Genomic DNA, 16,377 nt, shown 5'->3' on the forward strand with positions numbered 1-16,377 from the left:
TTTATTTAATTTATTTTTTTGCGTATCTATCAGTGGAAGCGGAGTTACCTAAAATGGCGCATCAGGCACAAAGATAAATACCCATCCCCAACCTGTGTATCCGTCAAATCCTCATGTCTGACATTAAAATTGCCATTGACCGTGGCGGAACATTTACCGACTTCCTAGCTATCATTCCGGGCCAGCAAGACTACGTCTTTAAGCTGCTTTCTGTTGACCCTGCCAACTACGAGGATGCCAACATTGAAGGGATCCGCAAAATTTTGGAACATGTCCAGGGAAAGAAAATTGCCCGTGGCGAGCCGTTAGATACCTCAATCGTCAGCAGCATCCGTCTGGGAACCACCGTTGCAACAAACGCTCTTCTGGAAAGAAAAGGAGCCAAGTGCGCTTTTGTCACCACCAAGGGCTTCAAGGATCTTCTGAGGATTGGCGACCAGAGCAGACCCGACCTATTTGCTCTCAAGATTGTCAAACCGGGCGTGCTGTACGAAGAGGTCGTTGAGATCGACGAGAGGGTCACAATGCCTGCGTACACCGAGGATCCACAAATGAACGATTGCAGAGAGCTACTTGACGGCACAAAATTCGTTGAGGGTACCACCAGGGAGGTGTTTGAGATTCTGAGGCCTATTGATCTTGATGCCGCCAAGCACGAACTGCTGCGGCTCAGATCCAACGGGTTCAAGTCCGTGGCTATTTGCCTGATTCACGGCTACAATTTCCAGGACCACGAAAAAAAACTGAAAGAACTAGCTATCGAGCTGGGCTTCGAGTTCATCACCACGTCCCACGAGATCATCCCTATGATCAAGGCTGTGCCACGAGCACAGTCTGCCGTGCTCGATGCGTATTTGACGCCTGTGGTGAAAGAGTACATCCACGGACTGCTGAAAGGCTTCAAGCCTGGCTTTGAAAAGCACACGAGAATCGAATTCATGCAGTCGGACGGCGGTATGTGCACGGCAGAGCATTTTACAGGCCTCAAAGCCCTGCTGTCTGGCCCTGCTGGCGGTGTTGTGGGCGAGGCAGAAACTTGTTACGACGCCGACTACGGCGTCCCCATCATCGGCTTCGATATGGGCGGAACTTCCACGGACGTGTCGCGTTATGCTGGCCAGTACGAGCACGTTTTTGAGACCAACACGGCTGGAATCAACATTACCGTGCCCCAGCTCGATATCAACACTGTTGCTGCCGGCGGAGGCTCTATTTTATTCTATAAGAACGGCATTTTCGTTGTCGGTCCTGAGTCCGCTGGATCGCATCCCGGACCCGCATGCTATCGTAAAGGCGGTCCCCTCACGGTCACCGATGCCAACCTGGTGACTGGCCGGATTGTTCCTGAACAGTTTCCGAAAATATTTGGGCCTGACGCAAACGAGCCGCTGGACGTGGAGATTTCAAAGAAAAAATTCAGAGAGCTCACAGATCTCATCAACAAGGACAATCCGGGCTCACCAAAGACGGTCGAGGAGGTTGCTCTTGGCTTTCTCACCGTTGCTAACTACAACATGGCAAAGCTAATCAGAACACTTACCGAGTCCAAGGGCTACGACATCACGAGACACAACCTTGCTTCCTTTGGCGGAGCAGGCGGGCAGCATGCGGCCCCGATGGCCGAGATTCTGAAAATCAAGCGTGTTGTCATCCACAAGTACTCGTCTATTCTCTCAGCCTACGGTATAGCTCTGGCTGACACCGTGGTGGAGAAACAGATCCCATCCAGCGCCGTCTACAAGGAGGACGCTGTTTCGGAGTTGTTGGAAAAATGCGAAATTTTGAAGGAGGAAGCTAAACAGAAGCTTCTATCTCAAGGTCTGAGGGAGTCTGATATTCGCTTTGAGGTCTTCTTTAACATGGGCTACCATGGTTCAGAAACGAAGCTGATGATCAACCAGGACGCAGAAAAGGATTTCTTCACATCCTTCAGGGAATCGCATCTCAGACAGTTCACGTTTGTGGACGACGAAAGAGACGTGATTGTGCATGATTTGCGGGTCAGGGGCACTGGGGCGTTATCCAAGGTGGTGGAACGGTCACCGTATAAGGATTTGGAAACGGTTGCACAGCAGCCTGTCAAAAGTGGCGTCGAAGTGAGCCAGCAGGAAATCGCTTTTGATGAAGGAAAAATGATGTCCAAGGTGTACTTCATGAAAGACCTCAGCATGGGCGATATCATAGCCGGACCTGCAATGATACTGGACGAAACTCAGACTATTCTGGTCACACCGGGTGCACGAGCCATCAATTTACCCAGACACATCATTATCGACGTGGACAACGAGAAAACGCAGGACGAAATTTCCCTGGACCATGTCGATCCAATTTTGCTTTCCGTCTTTTCCAACAGGTTCATGTTCATTGCTGAGGACATGGGCAGAACGTTGCAGAAAATTTCTGTTTCGGCCAACATTAAGGAACGCATGGACTTTTCTTGTGCGCTGTTTGACGAGGATGGAAATCTGACGGCTAACGCGCCTCACGTTCCTGTCCATTTAGGATCCATGAGTTTCTCCATCAAATACGCTATTGAGTATTGGAAAGACAATATCCACGAAGGCGACGTTCTTGCTACCAACCACCCCGTGGCAGGCGGAACACATCTTCCTGACATTACCATTATTTCTCCAGTCTTCATCGAAGGGAAGATCCGATTCTTCACCGCCTCCAGGGCACACCACGCAGAAATAGGAGGACTCACTCCTGGTTCTGGCTCTACAATGGCCACCAGTTTGGCTGAGGAAGGTGCGCAGTTTGAAGCATGGAAAATTGTTTCCAAGGGTCAATTTGATTACGAAGGGCTACACAAGTACTTCATGGAAGTCCCTGCAGAGGCTCCTGGCTGTTCACCAACCAGAAAGCTCGAAGACAACGTTTCTGATCTCAAGGCGCAGATTGCCGCAAATCAGCGTGGTGTCAACCTGTTGGTGGATTTATTCAAGGAGTACGGCGTTGAGACAGTGTTGTTCTACATGCGCAACGTCAAAAAGACGGCTGAAATGGCCGTGCGTGCAGCCCTTAAGAAACTTGCTAAAACGCACCGCGGAAAACTCCCGCTGCGGGCAGAAGAGGTGCTGGACACAGGCTCTAAAATTGTGGTGTCCATAGATATCAACGAAGAGGACGGCTCTGCTGTTTACGATTTCACTGGCACAACAGAGCAGGTGTACAGCCCGCAAAACTCGCCGATTGCAGTGACCCACGCCTGCGTCATTTACGGGCTGCGGTGTATCATCAACTCGGACATCCCTCTGAACGAGGGTTGTCTTGTGCCGATCGAGATTATTGTTCCAGAAGGCACGTTGTTGAACCCGTCCAAGGAGGCGGCTGTGAGCTCCGGAAACGGCAGTGGTTCCCAAATTCTTACCGAGACCATTTTCAAGGCCTACCAGGTGGTGGGTAGCGGGCCTGGATCGATGAATGCACTACACTTTGGTGTTGGAGGCTTGGAAAACGGCCAGCTTGTTAAAGGATTCGGTATGGTTGAGACTATCGGCGCCGGCAGCGGTGCAACAGAAGGAGCAGACGGATTTTCGGGCACTCAGTGTCACATGACCAACACGAAAATCACAGATCCTGAGGTGCTTGAAAAACGGTATCCGTGTATTCTGTGGGACTGGAGTATTCGTAAAGGGACTGGTGGAGACGGTAAATGGAAGGGAGGCGACGGATTGCAACGGATTATTCAATTCACCACGAAAGTGGAAGCGTCGATTTCCTCGTTCAGGCGTGCTACGTCTCCCTATGGTATGGCTGGCGGATGTTGTGGTGCTCGTGGTATCAACAAAATTGGGAAGCAGATGAAGGACGGGTCAGTCCAATGGTTTGGGATTGGAGCCTTTGCCGATATCGTGCTCCAGAAAGGTATGTATATCGCGATTCTTACTCCAGGAGGAGGTGGTTACGGCGACCCGAAAGAAAGAGAAAAAGTCGTGATGAAGACCGGGCACGAGTTGCCAAGAGCCCCACTGGCCGGAGGGACGCTCTCTAACATTGTTGAGGCCGCAAACACCTCTCAGTAAGATTTTAGATAAGGCTTTAAAAATTGCACCATTTATTTATCTCTCGCGAGATCTCCGGTTATCAACTTCCGAGATAAGAAATTCTACGAGACTAATACAGATCAAATATTTAAATCAAGCACGAAGTGCAAACTTTCACTAAATTCTAATGTCCGAAAAAGAAACAGCTACGCACAATCTGGACGAGGTGAGCAGCGTGGAGAACCGCGAGTGGGCAGACGTGGATCAGGCTATGGCCCTAGCTAAGGAGTCCAAGGAGGTGACTCTCGACAAAAAGGCCAACGATGCTCTTCTTCGGAAACTCGACTTTTTCCTGATGCCTTTGGTCTCCTTTCTGTACTCTTTGTTCTACATTGACAAGGCCTGCAATGGTTATGCAGCAGTTATGGGAATTAAAACCGACATGAACATGGTCGGTAACCAGTACGCATGGACCTCCTCAGCTTTCTACTTGGGATACCTATGTTTCCAGCCGATTGCCGGCTACACGCTCCAACGATTCCCTCTTTCGAGAACATTCAGTATATACATGTTCTCGTGGGCAGTCATCATTTGCCTACAAGCTTCTAATCACAGCTACGCAGCGTTCATATTTTTAAGAACACTTCTGGGCTGCTCGGAAGCATCTGCCTCTGTCTTCACCACTATTCTGACGTCTCAGTACTACCGCAAAAAAGAGGCGTTTTTGAGAGTGTCCTTTTGGCTCAGTACCGCTGGGTTTGGAGTTTTCTTTGGGTCGTTGATGTCTTACGGTATAGCTATTCGAGCAGACCAGTTTTCGATCGAGCCTTGGAAAATCTTGTTTATTGTGGTGGGGCTTATATCGCTGACGACCGGAATAATTGTCTTTATTCATATTCCAAACACTCCTGGTGAAGCATGGTTCTTGTCCAAAAAAGAGAAACTGCTTGTGGTGGAGAGACTGAGAGAGAACTTCCAAGGTTTTGGAAACAAAAAGTTCAAAAGATACCAGTGCATCGAGGCTCTGCTCGACGTGAAAACCTGGCTATTCTTTTTCTACGCCGTGTCGTTCAACATTCCCAACGGTGGAATCAGCTCTTTCGGATCAATCTTGTTGAACTCCGACCTCGGATACTCCGCTACCGACGCATTGCTCTACGGATGTCCTCAGGGAGTGGTGGAATTTATTGGACTTCCTATTATCGCGTATCTGATCCAAAGATACAACTGGCCACGGTTGCTGACCACGAGTATAGTTATTGTGGTGTGCCTTCCGTTTGCTTGTATGCTTGCTTTCTGTGAAGCAACGCACGCAAAGCTCGCTGGTTACTATCTGTTGAACCTGATGCAAATTGGACCTATTGGATGTTTCTCTTATTTCGCTAGCAACACGCCTGGCCACACGAAGAAAATCACTGTCACTGGAGTTTATCTGATTGGATACTGTGTTGGCAATCTTATTGGTCCCCAGACCTACCGCGCTTCAGATGCTCCTCACTACGTGCCAGCAAAGATCGCTATAGTTGTGTGCCTGGCTGTCGCATCCTCTTGTATTTTGGGAGTTTACCTTCTTTGCAGGAGAGAAAACAAGAGGCGTGACCGCATGGAGGAAGCACGGCCAGAGCTGGCTCCAGAGAATATCGAGTTTTCGGACTTGACCGACAAGGAGAACATTTTTTTCAGATACACCCTCTAGCTTATCTTCGGGATTGCCGAATCGGGTGCTTTTTTTCGGTTCTAGATATCCGATATAATTTAAATAAATATGAACAGTTTGAACAAATTTAGGTAATGAATTTCCAGGCCTATGTCAGTTTGTGGGCCGCGTGCTTTGTGGGTGGTCTTCTTGTACTCTACACAATTTATTCAGCTAAAGAAGCAGTAGACTACATGCCTCAATGTCCCATGGTCGAACCTTATAGACCTTCGACCTATCTCGCCAACAGTCAGGTCATAGACACCATTTTACATGACCATGAGTTCCGCAACCAATCTCTTGTCAAGTTACAAAATGCAATTCGTATAAAAACAGAAACCCACGACGACGACCCGGCTACTGTAGAGGATGACCCTGAATACTGGTCAAAGTTCGATATTTTTGAAAGTTACTTAAGGTCGACTTTTCCTTTATTCTATCAAAACACGGAGCTCCATAAGGTTAATCATCATGGTCTTGTTTACATCTGGAGAGGTACAAATACAACCCTAAAGCCACTGCTTTTAATGGGACACCAAGACACCAGCCCAGTGCCGGAGTCGACCCTCCCCTTGTGGACGTATCCTCCTTTTGAGGCACATTACAACGGCACGCATCTTTTTGGCAGGGGATCTTCAGATTGCAAGAACCTGGTCATTGGCTATTTTGAGGCTGCTGAAGAGCTTATGAAGACGGGTTTTATTCCTCGTCGTACCGTTGTATTTTCGTTTGGTTTTGACGAGGAAGTGAGTGGTGTGCGTAATAGGAACGCCCAGTGGCTGGAGCAGAAATTTGGTTCCAAGTCCATGTATGCAATTTGCGATGAAGGAGGTGTTTCTTTAACCACACTGGACGGGACTACCATGGCTGTTCCTGGCACAGGAGAGAAAGGCTTTTTGAATCTGTGGATTGACCTAAAGACCCCAGGTGGCCACTCTTCTGTGCCTCCTGACCATACCTCATTGGGAGTCATGGCAGATCTCATGGTAAAAATTGAAAACGATCCATTTCCTTCCTATTTCACGCCACAAAATCCCACATACTACCAATATGTTTGTCTTGCTGAAAATTCTGCTACCATTGACAAAGAGCTGAAGAAAAATATTCTCAGCAGCCAAGCTAGTCCTTTGTCAAATAAAAAGGTCAGAGAGTACATCGAATCGAGTCGGTGGCTGAAATACTATATTAAAACATCGCAAGCACTTGATGTGATTCATGGAGGATCAAAGTCTAATGCGTTGCCGGAATTTGTCCAGTTGACCATCAATTCGCGAGTTGCCATTGAGGAATCCATCCACTCAGCACTAGAAAAGTATCTGCGGAACGTTAAAAATGTTGCCCAAAAGTACGATTTTGGCCTGAGCTACCAGCTGAAAAACGAGCCAGCCGTTGAAATATTTCCTCCAACACCTCAAGGTGACTTTCTGGTTCACACCGACGAGTATTTCGATGTTGCGCCATTGACTCCCATAAACGACAACCATTGGAAAATATTTGCAGGGAACATTAAACACGTGTATGAAGAGCTCATCTGGCCAGACATATATCAAGGCCCGAATGCCCACAACCCTATAATTGTGTCTCCAGGGATTGCTCCCGGAAACACAGATACAAAATACTACTGGAACCTTTCTGATCACATCTATCGGTATAGGCCCGGAGAGTATACGAGTGTCGAGACCTCTGCCCACGGAGTGAACGAATGGATTAAATTCGACAGCCATCTCCAGATCATCGTGTTTTACTTTCAGTACATCCAGAGTGTAGATGAGATCGACGATTGATAAAATTATATACCTTCGGCCACAACAGCCTCGAATGCACTCTTTATTATAGCCAACCCTTCATCCATCTCCTTCTTGGAGATAGAAATAGGCGGTGCCATTCTGAAAGTGGTGCCAAAAGATTTGACTGCAATCAGATTAGCAGACAGCCCAAGGTCCATCATCTTGGTTGCTAATTTTGAAGCGAGCTCGGGATAAGGCTCTTTTGATTTGCGATCCTTAACCAGCTCCATTCCGCACATGAGACCTTTTCCCCTGACATCCCCGATCCAAGGATATGTTTTAGCCAAGTCTCGTAGTCCGTTTCTGAACTGTTCACCGCGTTCAGTAGAGTTTTGCACCAAATTCTCTCTCAGCACAATATCCAGCACCTTTGACCCAACAGCGGCAGGAATCGGGTCATTCACGTGAGTGGTGTAGAACAGGAATCCTCGTTCCTCAGTTACCTTGGCTATCTCGTTCGAAGTCATCACAGCTGACAAAGGCAGCCCGTTTCCAAGAGTCTTGCTCAAAGTCAAAATGTCGGGGACAACGCCGGAATCAATGCACGAAAACATGGATCCTGCACGGCCAATTCCTGTCTGCGCTTCATCAACAATGAGCAACATGCCACGCTTCTCGCACTGTAACTTCATTTCCTTCAGATAGCCATCAGGAAGGACGAGCATTCCACCCGAAGACAGCACAGGCTCCAAAATCACAGCAGCAAGAGATCCAACAGAGGCAGAATCAACAAGAGACCACCCATACAGCATTTCTGTCTTCCAATCGTAGGACCCATCTGGATGTCTGAAAATTGAGCGGTACTCATTTGGGGCTGGGAGGATCAGCTGACCCGGCACGGTTGGGCCATGCCCAATTCTTCCTGACTGGTAGGTGCAGGATCCAGCATTTCCGGTCATGCCATGCCAAGAAAGCGAAAGGCCAACTATTTCAAACTTTTGAGTGAAAGTTTTGGCTAGTTTGATGGCGCACTCGTTGGACTCTGCTCCGGTGCTAAGAAAAATGGCTTTGTCCAGTCCGTCAGGTGTCAGGGAGACCAATTTGGAAGCAAGATCTACAACTGGTGGAGAGAGCATGCCGGAAAAGATATGATCCAGATTCTCGGCGTAGTATGTAATAACCTCCGAGATCTCGCTATTGCAATGGCCGATCAAGCACGACATTTGGCCTGAGGTAAAATCGAGGATCTTTTTGCCTTCATTTGTGTACACATACAGGCCTTTTGAGCCAACTATGATCTCTCTCACAAACTCGCCTCCGTACTTGAGAAGACAATTATCGGCCTTTTCCCAAAAATTGGAGAGTTCTATTTCACTTCCGACAGTCATCGCTGCGCACCTACTGCAAATTGCAGCTTTTTATAGTTTATGCAACGGCTATCAAAATCCGAAATTATTTTTTGATAAGCGGGTCTAATGGTTCCTCGAGATCGTAGTCGGGAAACAGTGAACCCCAAATATCAATATCTTCGGAGGTCATATATAGTGGTGGACCACCAAAAGTACTATCGAGCGGGTTTGGGTCACGGGGAGTTTGGCTCATGGGCGTTGGTTGGGGAAGCGAAGCCTGGATATGCGCCGCATAGCCGAGATCATAGTCGTAGCTATAATCATTGAGCAATCTCGAGCGTATCATGGTGTAAGATTTCTCTGCCAACTTCCAAGTCTTGCCGGCTTTGCGAAGAACGTCCATGAAGTCAAAAAATTGTGATCCGGCCCCAGGGTTCTCTTCTAAATATTTGGCAACGTTTTTGCCAGATGATAGCAGAATAACAGAGACGGATAAAATAGAGGAATAGATAATCAGGATTGAGCACCGATTATATCCATGCAGCCCTGTAAATGTCATGACGGCCATATAGAGATCATCGATGGTGGATTCGCAGATGGAAACTGATTGTGGACATTTTTCTCGATGGCTGATAAAGGGTCTATTGAGACAGAGAACGACAATATAATAGTAATATTTGAGTCCCATTTTTGTTGGATCTGTGCCCTCTTCAAGCAAGCCCTCAGTATGCCAACTGATTTCAGATGGCAGACGCTCTTTCCAGTGGACTAGCTGCCGGTTATATTTTTGAAGAAGTGCTAGTTTCTCCGACAGTAGAAACGACTGTTCTTTTAAACCAGTGCCAGTAAAGATATCATGCAACATGCCTTCTGTGATGTTTATGAGATCAATTGTTGCTTTCAGAGGATTGGCTATGTCAATCCGTTTTGGTGTGTCACCGACCTTCTGTGGATCGGTATAAGTAAATTCCTTGATCCAGTACAGGTCAGGCATGGTGTTGGACTCTTCCATTGTTGCCTGGCTCATTTTAAGAACACTAGGACGACCCAAAATAAGACTGATGAAATGGTCCACCACATACGAGCCCCAGAGAACACGACTGCGGATCCCAATATTTGTTTCGTTGACTTCTTCATTGGCTTCTGGATGATAACTTTTTGGACTAAGCTGGAAACCCAGATTGAAACCCATACGTAACCCAATACCTGTGAGCATCCAACCTCCGTTGTTGCGTCCATTATAGATATCGTACAAACCCAAAATTAGAAAGCTTTGCAGAGAAGTAATTGTAGGGTGATCAATTTTATTGAGTAGACTCTGGCGTGCCCTTTCGTAAAAAGTTTTTGATTTCTGCCTTATTTGCTCATTTTCAGAGAGCAGCGAGCCGATAGAGCATATCGAAAAGACCAGCTCTTTCGAACAATATGAAAAGTCAATTTTTGGATGAAAAAAGTCCAAAAGAAAGGCCTCCCGATAAAGAAAATAATGCATATCGGGATAAAGCCATCTGAAAAACAGTTTGATGCACTCCAAAATCTCAGAGTTGGAGTTGAGGTGCTTCAGCTGATCGACTTCGTCCATCTCTGAGTTTGGGATCGAGACGCTATCGAAAATACTTGTGGGTCCGTAAACGGCGAGTGACTGATTTTTGTACTGCGGAAACGACTCTGTCCATGGATACAACGCATTTCTGTCTTCTTTGTCTTCTGTCGGCTTTGAAACAGTGCTCGGAGTTGTTGTCCTCTCAGAAATGAGCCGTGTAATTTCCGTACTGTGCCTTTGAAGTTGCGCTAGGACGTCTTTCTGCAGCTTGACCTCCTCCTCGAGCGACTCAATATATTTACTATCGTGTCTCTCCTTCCGTCTGTCTTTTTCAAACTTGATGCACTCAAAGCCATGCTTTCTGCATGAGGAGCAAGGATGTGAGACACTGACATCGCACTTGATCTTCTTTGAACGACATTTCAAACAAGTCACCGTAGCCCGTCTTCTTTCCATACGATAAATGAAAATGGAAATATTTGAGATAGAGTCCCGGTAAATAAAATCCGGCGAGATGAAAAATGTTAGCCAGCGATGTTTTGGGCTTTCTTTTTGTACGTACTGGCTGCCGTTGCCATACAAGTCCCTTTGAGGGAAAGATCGCTGGTCGAGTTCCATAAGGAGATCACACAGATTGACTCCGAGGTTGGGAACGAATACGACGTCGTGCATTATCTGGCTGATTATCTTTCTGCCCGGGGACTGACCGTTGAGTTGCAGCTCGTTGAAGAAGGACGCGAGAATGTTTATGCTTACTTGGGAGACCAAAGGAATACTAAGGTATTGCTGACCTCTCATATAGACACTAATCCTGCTGGAAAGATACCATACCATCTTGAAGGAGACGAAATACATGTGCGTGGAGCCTGCGACGCCAAAGGAAGTGTTGCTTCTCAGGTGTTTGCTTTTTTGGAGCTTTGGGACGAGAAAATTATTCGTGAAGGTGACTTGGCTCTCTTGTTTGTTGTGGGAGAAGAATATAACGGTATAGGCTCTTTCACTGCCGTCAACGACCTCAATGCTTCCTGGTCAAATGCAGTCATTGTTGGTGAACCAACAGATAACAAACTTAGCGTTGGACACAAGGGTAATTTTCGTTTTGATGTCAATGCCGTGGGCGTGTCATGTCACTCAGGATACCCGGAACAGGGTTTCAGTGCTGTGGAGTACCTGCTTGGCAGAATAGAGCATCTTCTGCAGCAAGAATTTCCTTATTCCAGTCTCCTCGGTCCAACTACAGTCAATATTGGCACTTTTCATGGCGGGTTAGCTGCCAATTTACTTGCTCCTTCAGCAAAGGCAGAAATATACATAAGGGTGGCAGAAGACATTCAGCTAGTTAATCGGACTGTGGACAGGATTTTTTCCACTTCTCACTCTAACTACTCGATCGTTCAAATGCTGGAGCCACAATATTTGGACCACGACGTTCCGGGCTTCGAATTGGTGGCATGCTCCTATGCCACTGATATTCCTTATTTCAAGGGCAAGACTGCCAAGCGGTATTTATACGGTCCAGGCTCCATTCTTGTGGCACATAGTGCCGAGGAGTACATTCTGCCTGGAGATTTGTATGAGGCTGTCCGCGGATACAAGTCCATTGTGAAATATAATATATAGCGGAGTAACAAGATCGGAAATTTAATTAAAGACGGAAATTGATCGCCGGGAGCTGAGATATTTTTTCATGACTAAGATGAAAAAGTCTCACTATCTATTATTTTTCAATGCCGGAAGAAACACCGCTTTTACAAGATCCTTCGGGAGGGTCTGCTGCCATTGTGGCTCGCGAGGTGGCGAAAGATATTGAAGGGGACAACACGGATGAGTCGTCCTTGGCGTCTTTTGGGCAATACGGCGCCGTAGAGCTTCAGAAACCAGCTGGTGGAATATCACCCTCACATCTCAAAATTATTTTGTGCTGCCTTTTTGTCAATGTTTTCTTGTCCTCACTGGACGCTACCATTGTGGCCACTTTACTGAGTGTGATATCCAGCGACTTGAACCAGCTTACAAATTCTTCGTGGCTCGCGACGAGCTATTTGCTAGCCTGTGCTGCCTTCCAGCCACTATTTGGGAAAATATCCGATATCTTTGGCCGCAGAAGCATCACCATCATCTGTACTGTGCTATTTGGTTTTGGATGCCTACTCTGTGGAGTTACAAGCTCCTTCTGGGTTCTTGTCTTTGGAAGATTCATCACCGGTATAGGAGGTGGTGGCTTCAACACATTGTCCACAATCACGTTATCAGACGTGATCGCTACTCGTCAAAGAGGTTTATACCAGGGCTATATGAATATAGCGTTTGGCTTTGGAACAGCAAGCGGCGGAGTTGTTGCTGGATTTTTCCACCACTACTTTGGCTGGAGGTCAGCATTTTTGGTCCAAGTGCCTATCTGCCTCCTTTCCGCTGTGCTCGTTTTCTTCTTTTTGGAGCTACCTAAAGGTTCACCAGGTCGTGGACTGGAGGGCCATGGTGTTTGGAAGAAGGTGAAGACGATGGACTTTGTAGGCTCCTCACTGCTAGTGGCGTCATTGTTGCTTTTAATGTACGCTGCCTCCTCAGGGGGCAAGGAGTTTGCCTATTCAAGTCTGGAGTTCAAGGCTCTACTGGTCTCGGGTACCATCTTCATGACGCTCTTCTATTTCTATGAGCTGAAAGTGGCTGCTGAGCCTGTTATTCCCGTCCAACTACTGGCCAACAGGACTGTCCTTAGCTCCTCATTGAACTGCTGGTTCACTTCAATGAACGTGTTTTCCATCATCTACTATGTTCCATTCTACTGGCTTTCAGTGAAAAACATGACATCCATGGAGAGCGGAATACGTCTGCTTCCAGCTGCAGTGGCCATTTCAGTGGGGTCGCTATATGCCGGTTACAGAATCAAAAAGACTGGAAAGTACCGAGTCGCGATGCACATGTACGGACTTCTTGCAATTTTGGGAAGCACGCTTGTGTACACGCTCAAGCCGGAGAGTAGCTCATTTTTTGAGTATGCAGTGCTGGTGCCGTCAAGATTAGGTACTGGTGCCGTGATCACAGTCGACCTGATTGCCATGATTTCTTCTGTCACTACCAAAGAGCAGGCCCTCGTGACTTCGATTCAATACGGATTCAGATCTACGGGATCAACAATTGGCGTGTCGATTGCCTCTGCAATACTGCAAGGCTTCTTATCGCGTGATTTGCGCAACAATTTTTCTAATCTCACCAACGTGCCCCCAGAGTTCAACTCTCCTGAGAAACTCGCTCAGATAATAGATAAGGCACTGCACAGCACCATTTACGCCCACACAAAATGTCCCGAATTCGCCCGCAATGCAGTCATATCTGCCTACGACTCATCTTGTCATGCTGTCTTCATTTATATTGTGATCACAGCTATTGCGGCAACGGCAAGTACATGGTTTATCGAGGAAAACAACCTTGAAAATAAATAGACACTATTTATCGATTTATATTTTTATTTTCTACTTTATTTAATTTTTTTCATTTGACTGCCTTGATTTCTTTGTAGCACGCGAAAAATACCATCTTTCCGACAGCCAGGACACAAAAATCGTCTTCAGCATGGCGTGAAAGACAAATCTAGCCGATAGAATGAGGTATTATACGCTACGCTGTGCGGATTCGAAAAATTCCCCGTGCGCGACCTGTTTTTCAAGATGCTCAACCAATCGCTCGCCGATTACATGAATGCCATGACCGGCCACATCTACCTCTCTACCCACTTGCCACCTCACCCGACGGATTTATATAACTTGATTGATGTGTTTGGACATGGCATTGAACCTGCTACTGTTCGAGGACCACTTCTACCAGGAGGGTTAGCGGCTGGCATACGAGAAAGCCTAAACCGGGCCGGTCCGCTGTGATTCAAGGGCTGGTGTACGACGAGATGAAGCACCAGATGTTGGATTCTGGGAATTGATCCTTAGTCAGGCTCGAGGAGGCGATCTACCCCTCGCTCCATAACTCCAGGGGGCACTGGCCAAGACGACAAACCTGGTGTATGAGGATCTACTCGATTCCTACGCCAGACACGATCGTCCGTCCAACAATGCAACGCCTGGTTGTGCGTGGTGGGCCCCGTGGACCGCTTTTGCCGCTGGAAAGACAGCACAAGGGGTCGTTGACCTCGTACTGTGGCCGGCCGGACGACGTGTAAAGGACCAAAATGGCCGAATTTGCGGGGCAAATATCGATGCGACGATCCACCGGCGCGCCGTTGGGCTCAACCTGCTGAGCTCGCTTGTGCCGGGGTGGCTCAACAAGGTGGCCCATTCGAGAGACTCAAGTGCGACAGCGTGAATACAGGTTTAGAGAGGAGCACGCTTTTCACGGCGACGCCCTGTCTACAGAGCGCATCGACAAGTACATTCTGGACGCTCCCTACTTCCACAATACGATGTCTCCGGACAATGGGCTGGAAGACAGATTTTTGCCGTAAGCAGCAGTAGTTGAAAAAGAAGATCGAAAGTCTGGACGACAAGGGCAGGCAGGTGCTGTCAGATACTGCACAAGCGCGTACAAGCGTGTATTGAAGCTACTGGAGAACCAGAGCAAATAGGAAGACCTCTGAACCTAAAAAACACGGGCGGCACCAAGCTGCGGGCGAGAGGGCCGCCCAAGACGATCTCGTCTGCCGAGCTGTGGTTGGAGCTGGTGAACGGACTGTCTGACGAAGCTTTGCACGAAATCAAGTCCATGTTGCTGATCATGGACGAGATCCAGCAGTACACGGGTGAAATCTCGCCAAGGCGTTTTCGCACAGTTCGCCTGACGACGTGGTTATGAACTGGAACTTTGAATCGCTGCTCGACCTGTGCCATTTGCTGCTTGCAGAGACAAATTCCGACAAACCAGACAAGCTGAGCGTTCTGGTGAAGACCCGTTGAGCGAAGTTAGTGTGACCGCCAGCAGCGGCCACAGCTACGCACGGGTTTTTGAGTCAGCCAAGCTGCAGCGGCTATTGGGGGAACTGAGCAGGTATCGTTTTTAAACGACCTGCGGGCTTTGGACGAGCCGAATCGGCTGGAAAAAGTATGTGCTGCACTGAAACAAACTCAAAGCATTTTGCTTTTGGCCTGAAATTTCAAGATTATAGTCACGACTGCTAGCACAAATGTGTGGACACAGAAGAACCGGTTGCCCGATACGGCGAGCGATTCCAATTGGGGGCACGCAGTGGGTGCGTTGGAGATGGAGATGCAGCAGGCTGCGCAAGACAGGATTGTTAAGATTGGTGCCCAGGTGAGCTTTGCAGCAGCGGTGGCATCGGGGTCGTCGTATACCTGCGAGGACGGCCCGGTTTTGCAAATGCTGGCCCAGCTAAGCACGTTCAGACATCTGCACAGCGAGGTCTGCGAAAATGGAGAGGCTTATGGCGGAGGTGCGACGTACGGAGCACAGAATGGGATTTTTACATACTTCAATTTCCGCAACCCAAATCCTATAGTCGATCGGAAGGTTTGCGCAGATCATGGGCTCTCTGTCGAGACCGGGCAGATTTAGCCGAATGATCTGGGACAGGCGAAGCTGAGCATCTTGCAGTGAGCGTGCGCAGCGAAGGCGCCACGAATTTCAATTACGATGTGGACGACGAAATGAAACAAGCCCGCAGAGAAAGTCTGCTCGATTGTGACTTGCATAGGGCTGCTATTGTGTGACGCAAGTGTTTCCCAACGCGGCTGAGCAATACGATAATTGTGATGACCTGGGCGTGGACTGGACCAAGGTTACGCTTGGTTCTAGAGAATAATCGGGCTGGGAAGCCCCAATTCGTGGCATTAACAGATATTGTACATATGGAGGATAATTGAAATTTGCAGAATTTCAGCTGACTGGTGCTTAGAGGCTCGTGAAAAACTTTGTATGCAGGCTGCGCAGTGCTCGAATCTGACTGGTTTCCATACAGTTTCGCTGCATGACAGACCGTGCACGAGGGTATGCACATTCATGCGCGCGAACTCCAAAGAACAAAATCCCGCGTATTCGCACCGGCTTCAGCCGTGCAATCGGCTATCTCGTATTCTCTGTAGTAGGCTGCAAATTTCTGGATTGAATTTCGACA

General features: G+C 47.8%; 7 protein-coding genes across 7 annotated transcripts; 5 read left to right on the plus strand and 2 right to left on the minus strand.

Annotated features, from left to right (window-relative positions):
• Nucleotides 1–113: 113 nt before the first annotated feature.
• On the plus strand, nucleotides 114–4,025 carry HPODL_02375 (uncharacterized protein; the record flags this gene model as incomplete). The annotated part of the gene is made up of 1 exon (XM_014082003.1): nucleotides 114–4,025. One exon carries the CDS (start codon nucleotides 114–116, stop codon nucleotides 4,023–4,025), a length of 3,912 nt encoding a protein of 1,303 aa, XP_013937478.1.
• Nucleotides 4,026–4,173: 148 nt separating this feature from the next.
• On the plus strand, nucleotides 4,174–5,682 carry HPODL_02376 (putative transporter; the record flags this gene model as incomplete). Its single annotated transcript, XM_014082004.1, has 1 exon — nucleotides 4,174–5,682. One exon carries the CDS (start codon nucleotides 4,174–4,176, stop codon nucleotides 5,680–5,682), a length of 1,509 nt encoding a protein of 502 aa, XP_013937479.1.
• Nucleotides 5,683–5,777: 95 nt separating this feature from the next.
• HPODL_02377 (uncharacterized protein) lies at nucleotides 5,778–7,466 on the plus strand (the record flags this gene model as incomplete). The annotated part of the gene is made up of 1 exon (XM_014082005.1): nucleotides 5,778–7,466. The coding sequence occupies one exon, from the start codon at nucleotides 5,778–5,780 to the stop codon at nucleotides 7,464–7,466; it is 1,689 nt and encodes a 562-aa protein (XP_013937480.1).
• A 5-nt stretch (nucleotides 7,467–7,471) lies between these two features.
• HPODL_02378 (2,2-dialkylglycine decarboxylase) lies at nucleotides 7,472–8,797 on the minus strand (the record flags this gene model as incomplete). Its single annotated transcript, XM_014082006.1, has 1 exon — nucleotides 7,472–8,797. The coding sequence occupies one exon, from the start codon at nucleotides 8,795–8,797 to the stop codon at nucleotides 7,472–7,474; it is 1,326 nt and encodes a 441-aa protein (XP_013937481.1).
• A 64-nt stretch (nucleotides 8,798–8,861) lies between these two features.
• HPODL_02379 (uncharacterized protein) lies at nucleotides 8,862–10,757 on the minus strand (the record flags this gene model as incomplete). Its single annotated transcript, XM_014082007.1, has 1 exon — nucleotides 8,862–10,757. One exon carries the CDS (start codon nucleotides 10,755–10,757, stop codon nucleotides 8,862–8,864), a length of 1,896 nt encoding a protein of 631 aa, XP_013937482.1.
• Nucleotides 10,758–10,835: 78 nt separating this feature from the next.
• HPODL_02380 (Peptidase M20 domain-containing protein) lies at nucleotides 10,836–11,921 on the plus strand (the record flags this gene model as incomplete). The annotated part of the gene is made up of 1 exon (XM_014082008.1): nucleotides 10,836–11,921. The coding sequence occupies one exon, from the start codon at nucleotides 10,836–10,838 to the stop codon at nucleotides 11,919–11,921; it is 1,086 nt and encodes a 361-aa protein (XP_013937483.1).
• Nucleotides 11,922–12,028: 107 nt separating this feature from the next.
• On the plus strand, nucleotides 12,029–13,744 carry HPODL_02381 (uncharacterized protein; the record flags this gene model as incomplete). Its single annotated transcript, XM_014082009.1, has 1 exon — nucleotides 12,029–13,744. One exon carries the CDS (start codon nucleotides 12,029–12,031, stop codon nucleotides 13,742–13,744), a length of 1,716 nt encoding a protein of 571 aa, XP_013937484.1.
• Between the last annotated feature and the right edge of the window lie 2,633 nt (nucleotides 13,745–16,377).

This window comes from Ogataea parapolymorpha, chromosome I (assembly GCF_000187245.1).
Source record: "Ogataea parapolymorpha DL-1 chromosome I, whole genome shotgun sequence".
Taxonomy (NCBI): domain Eukaryota; kingdom Fungi; phylum Ascomycota; class Pichiomycetes; order Pichiales; family Pichiaceae; genus Ogataea; species Ogataea parapolymorpha.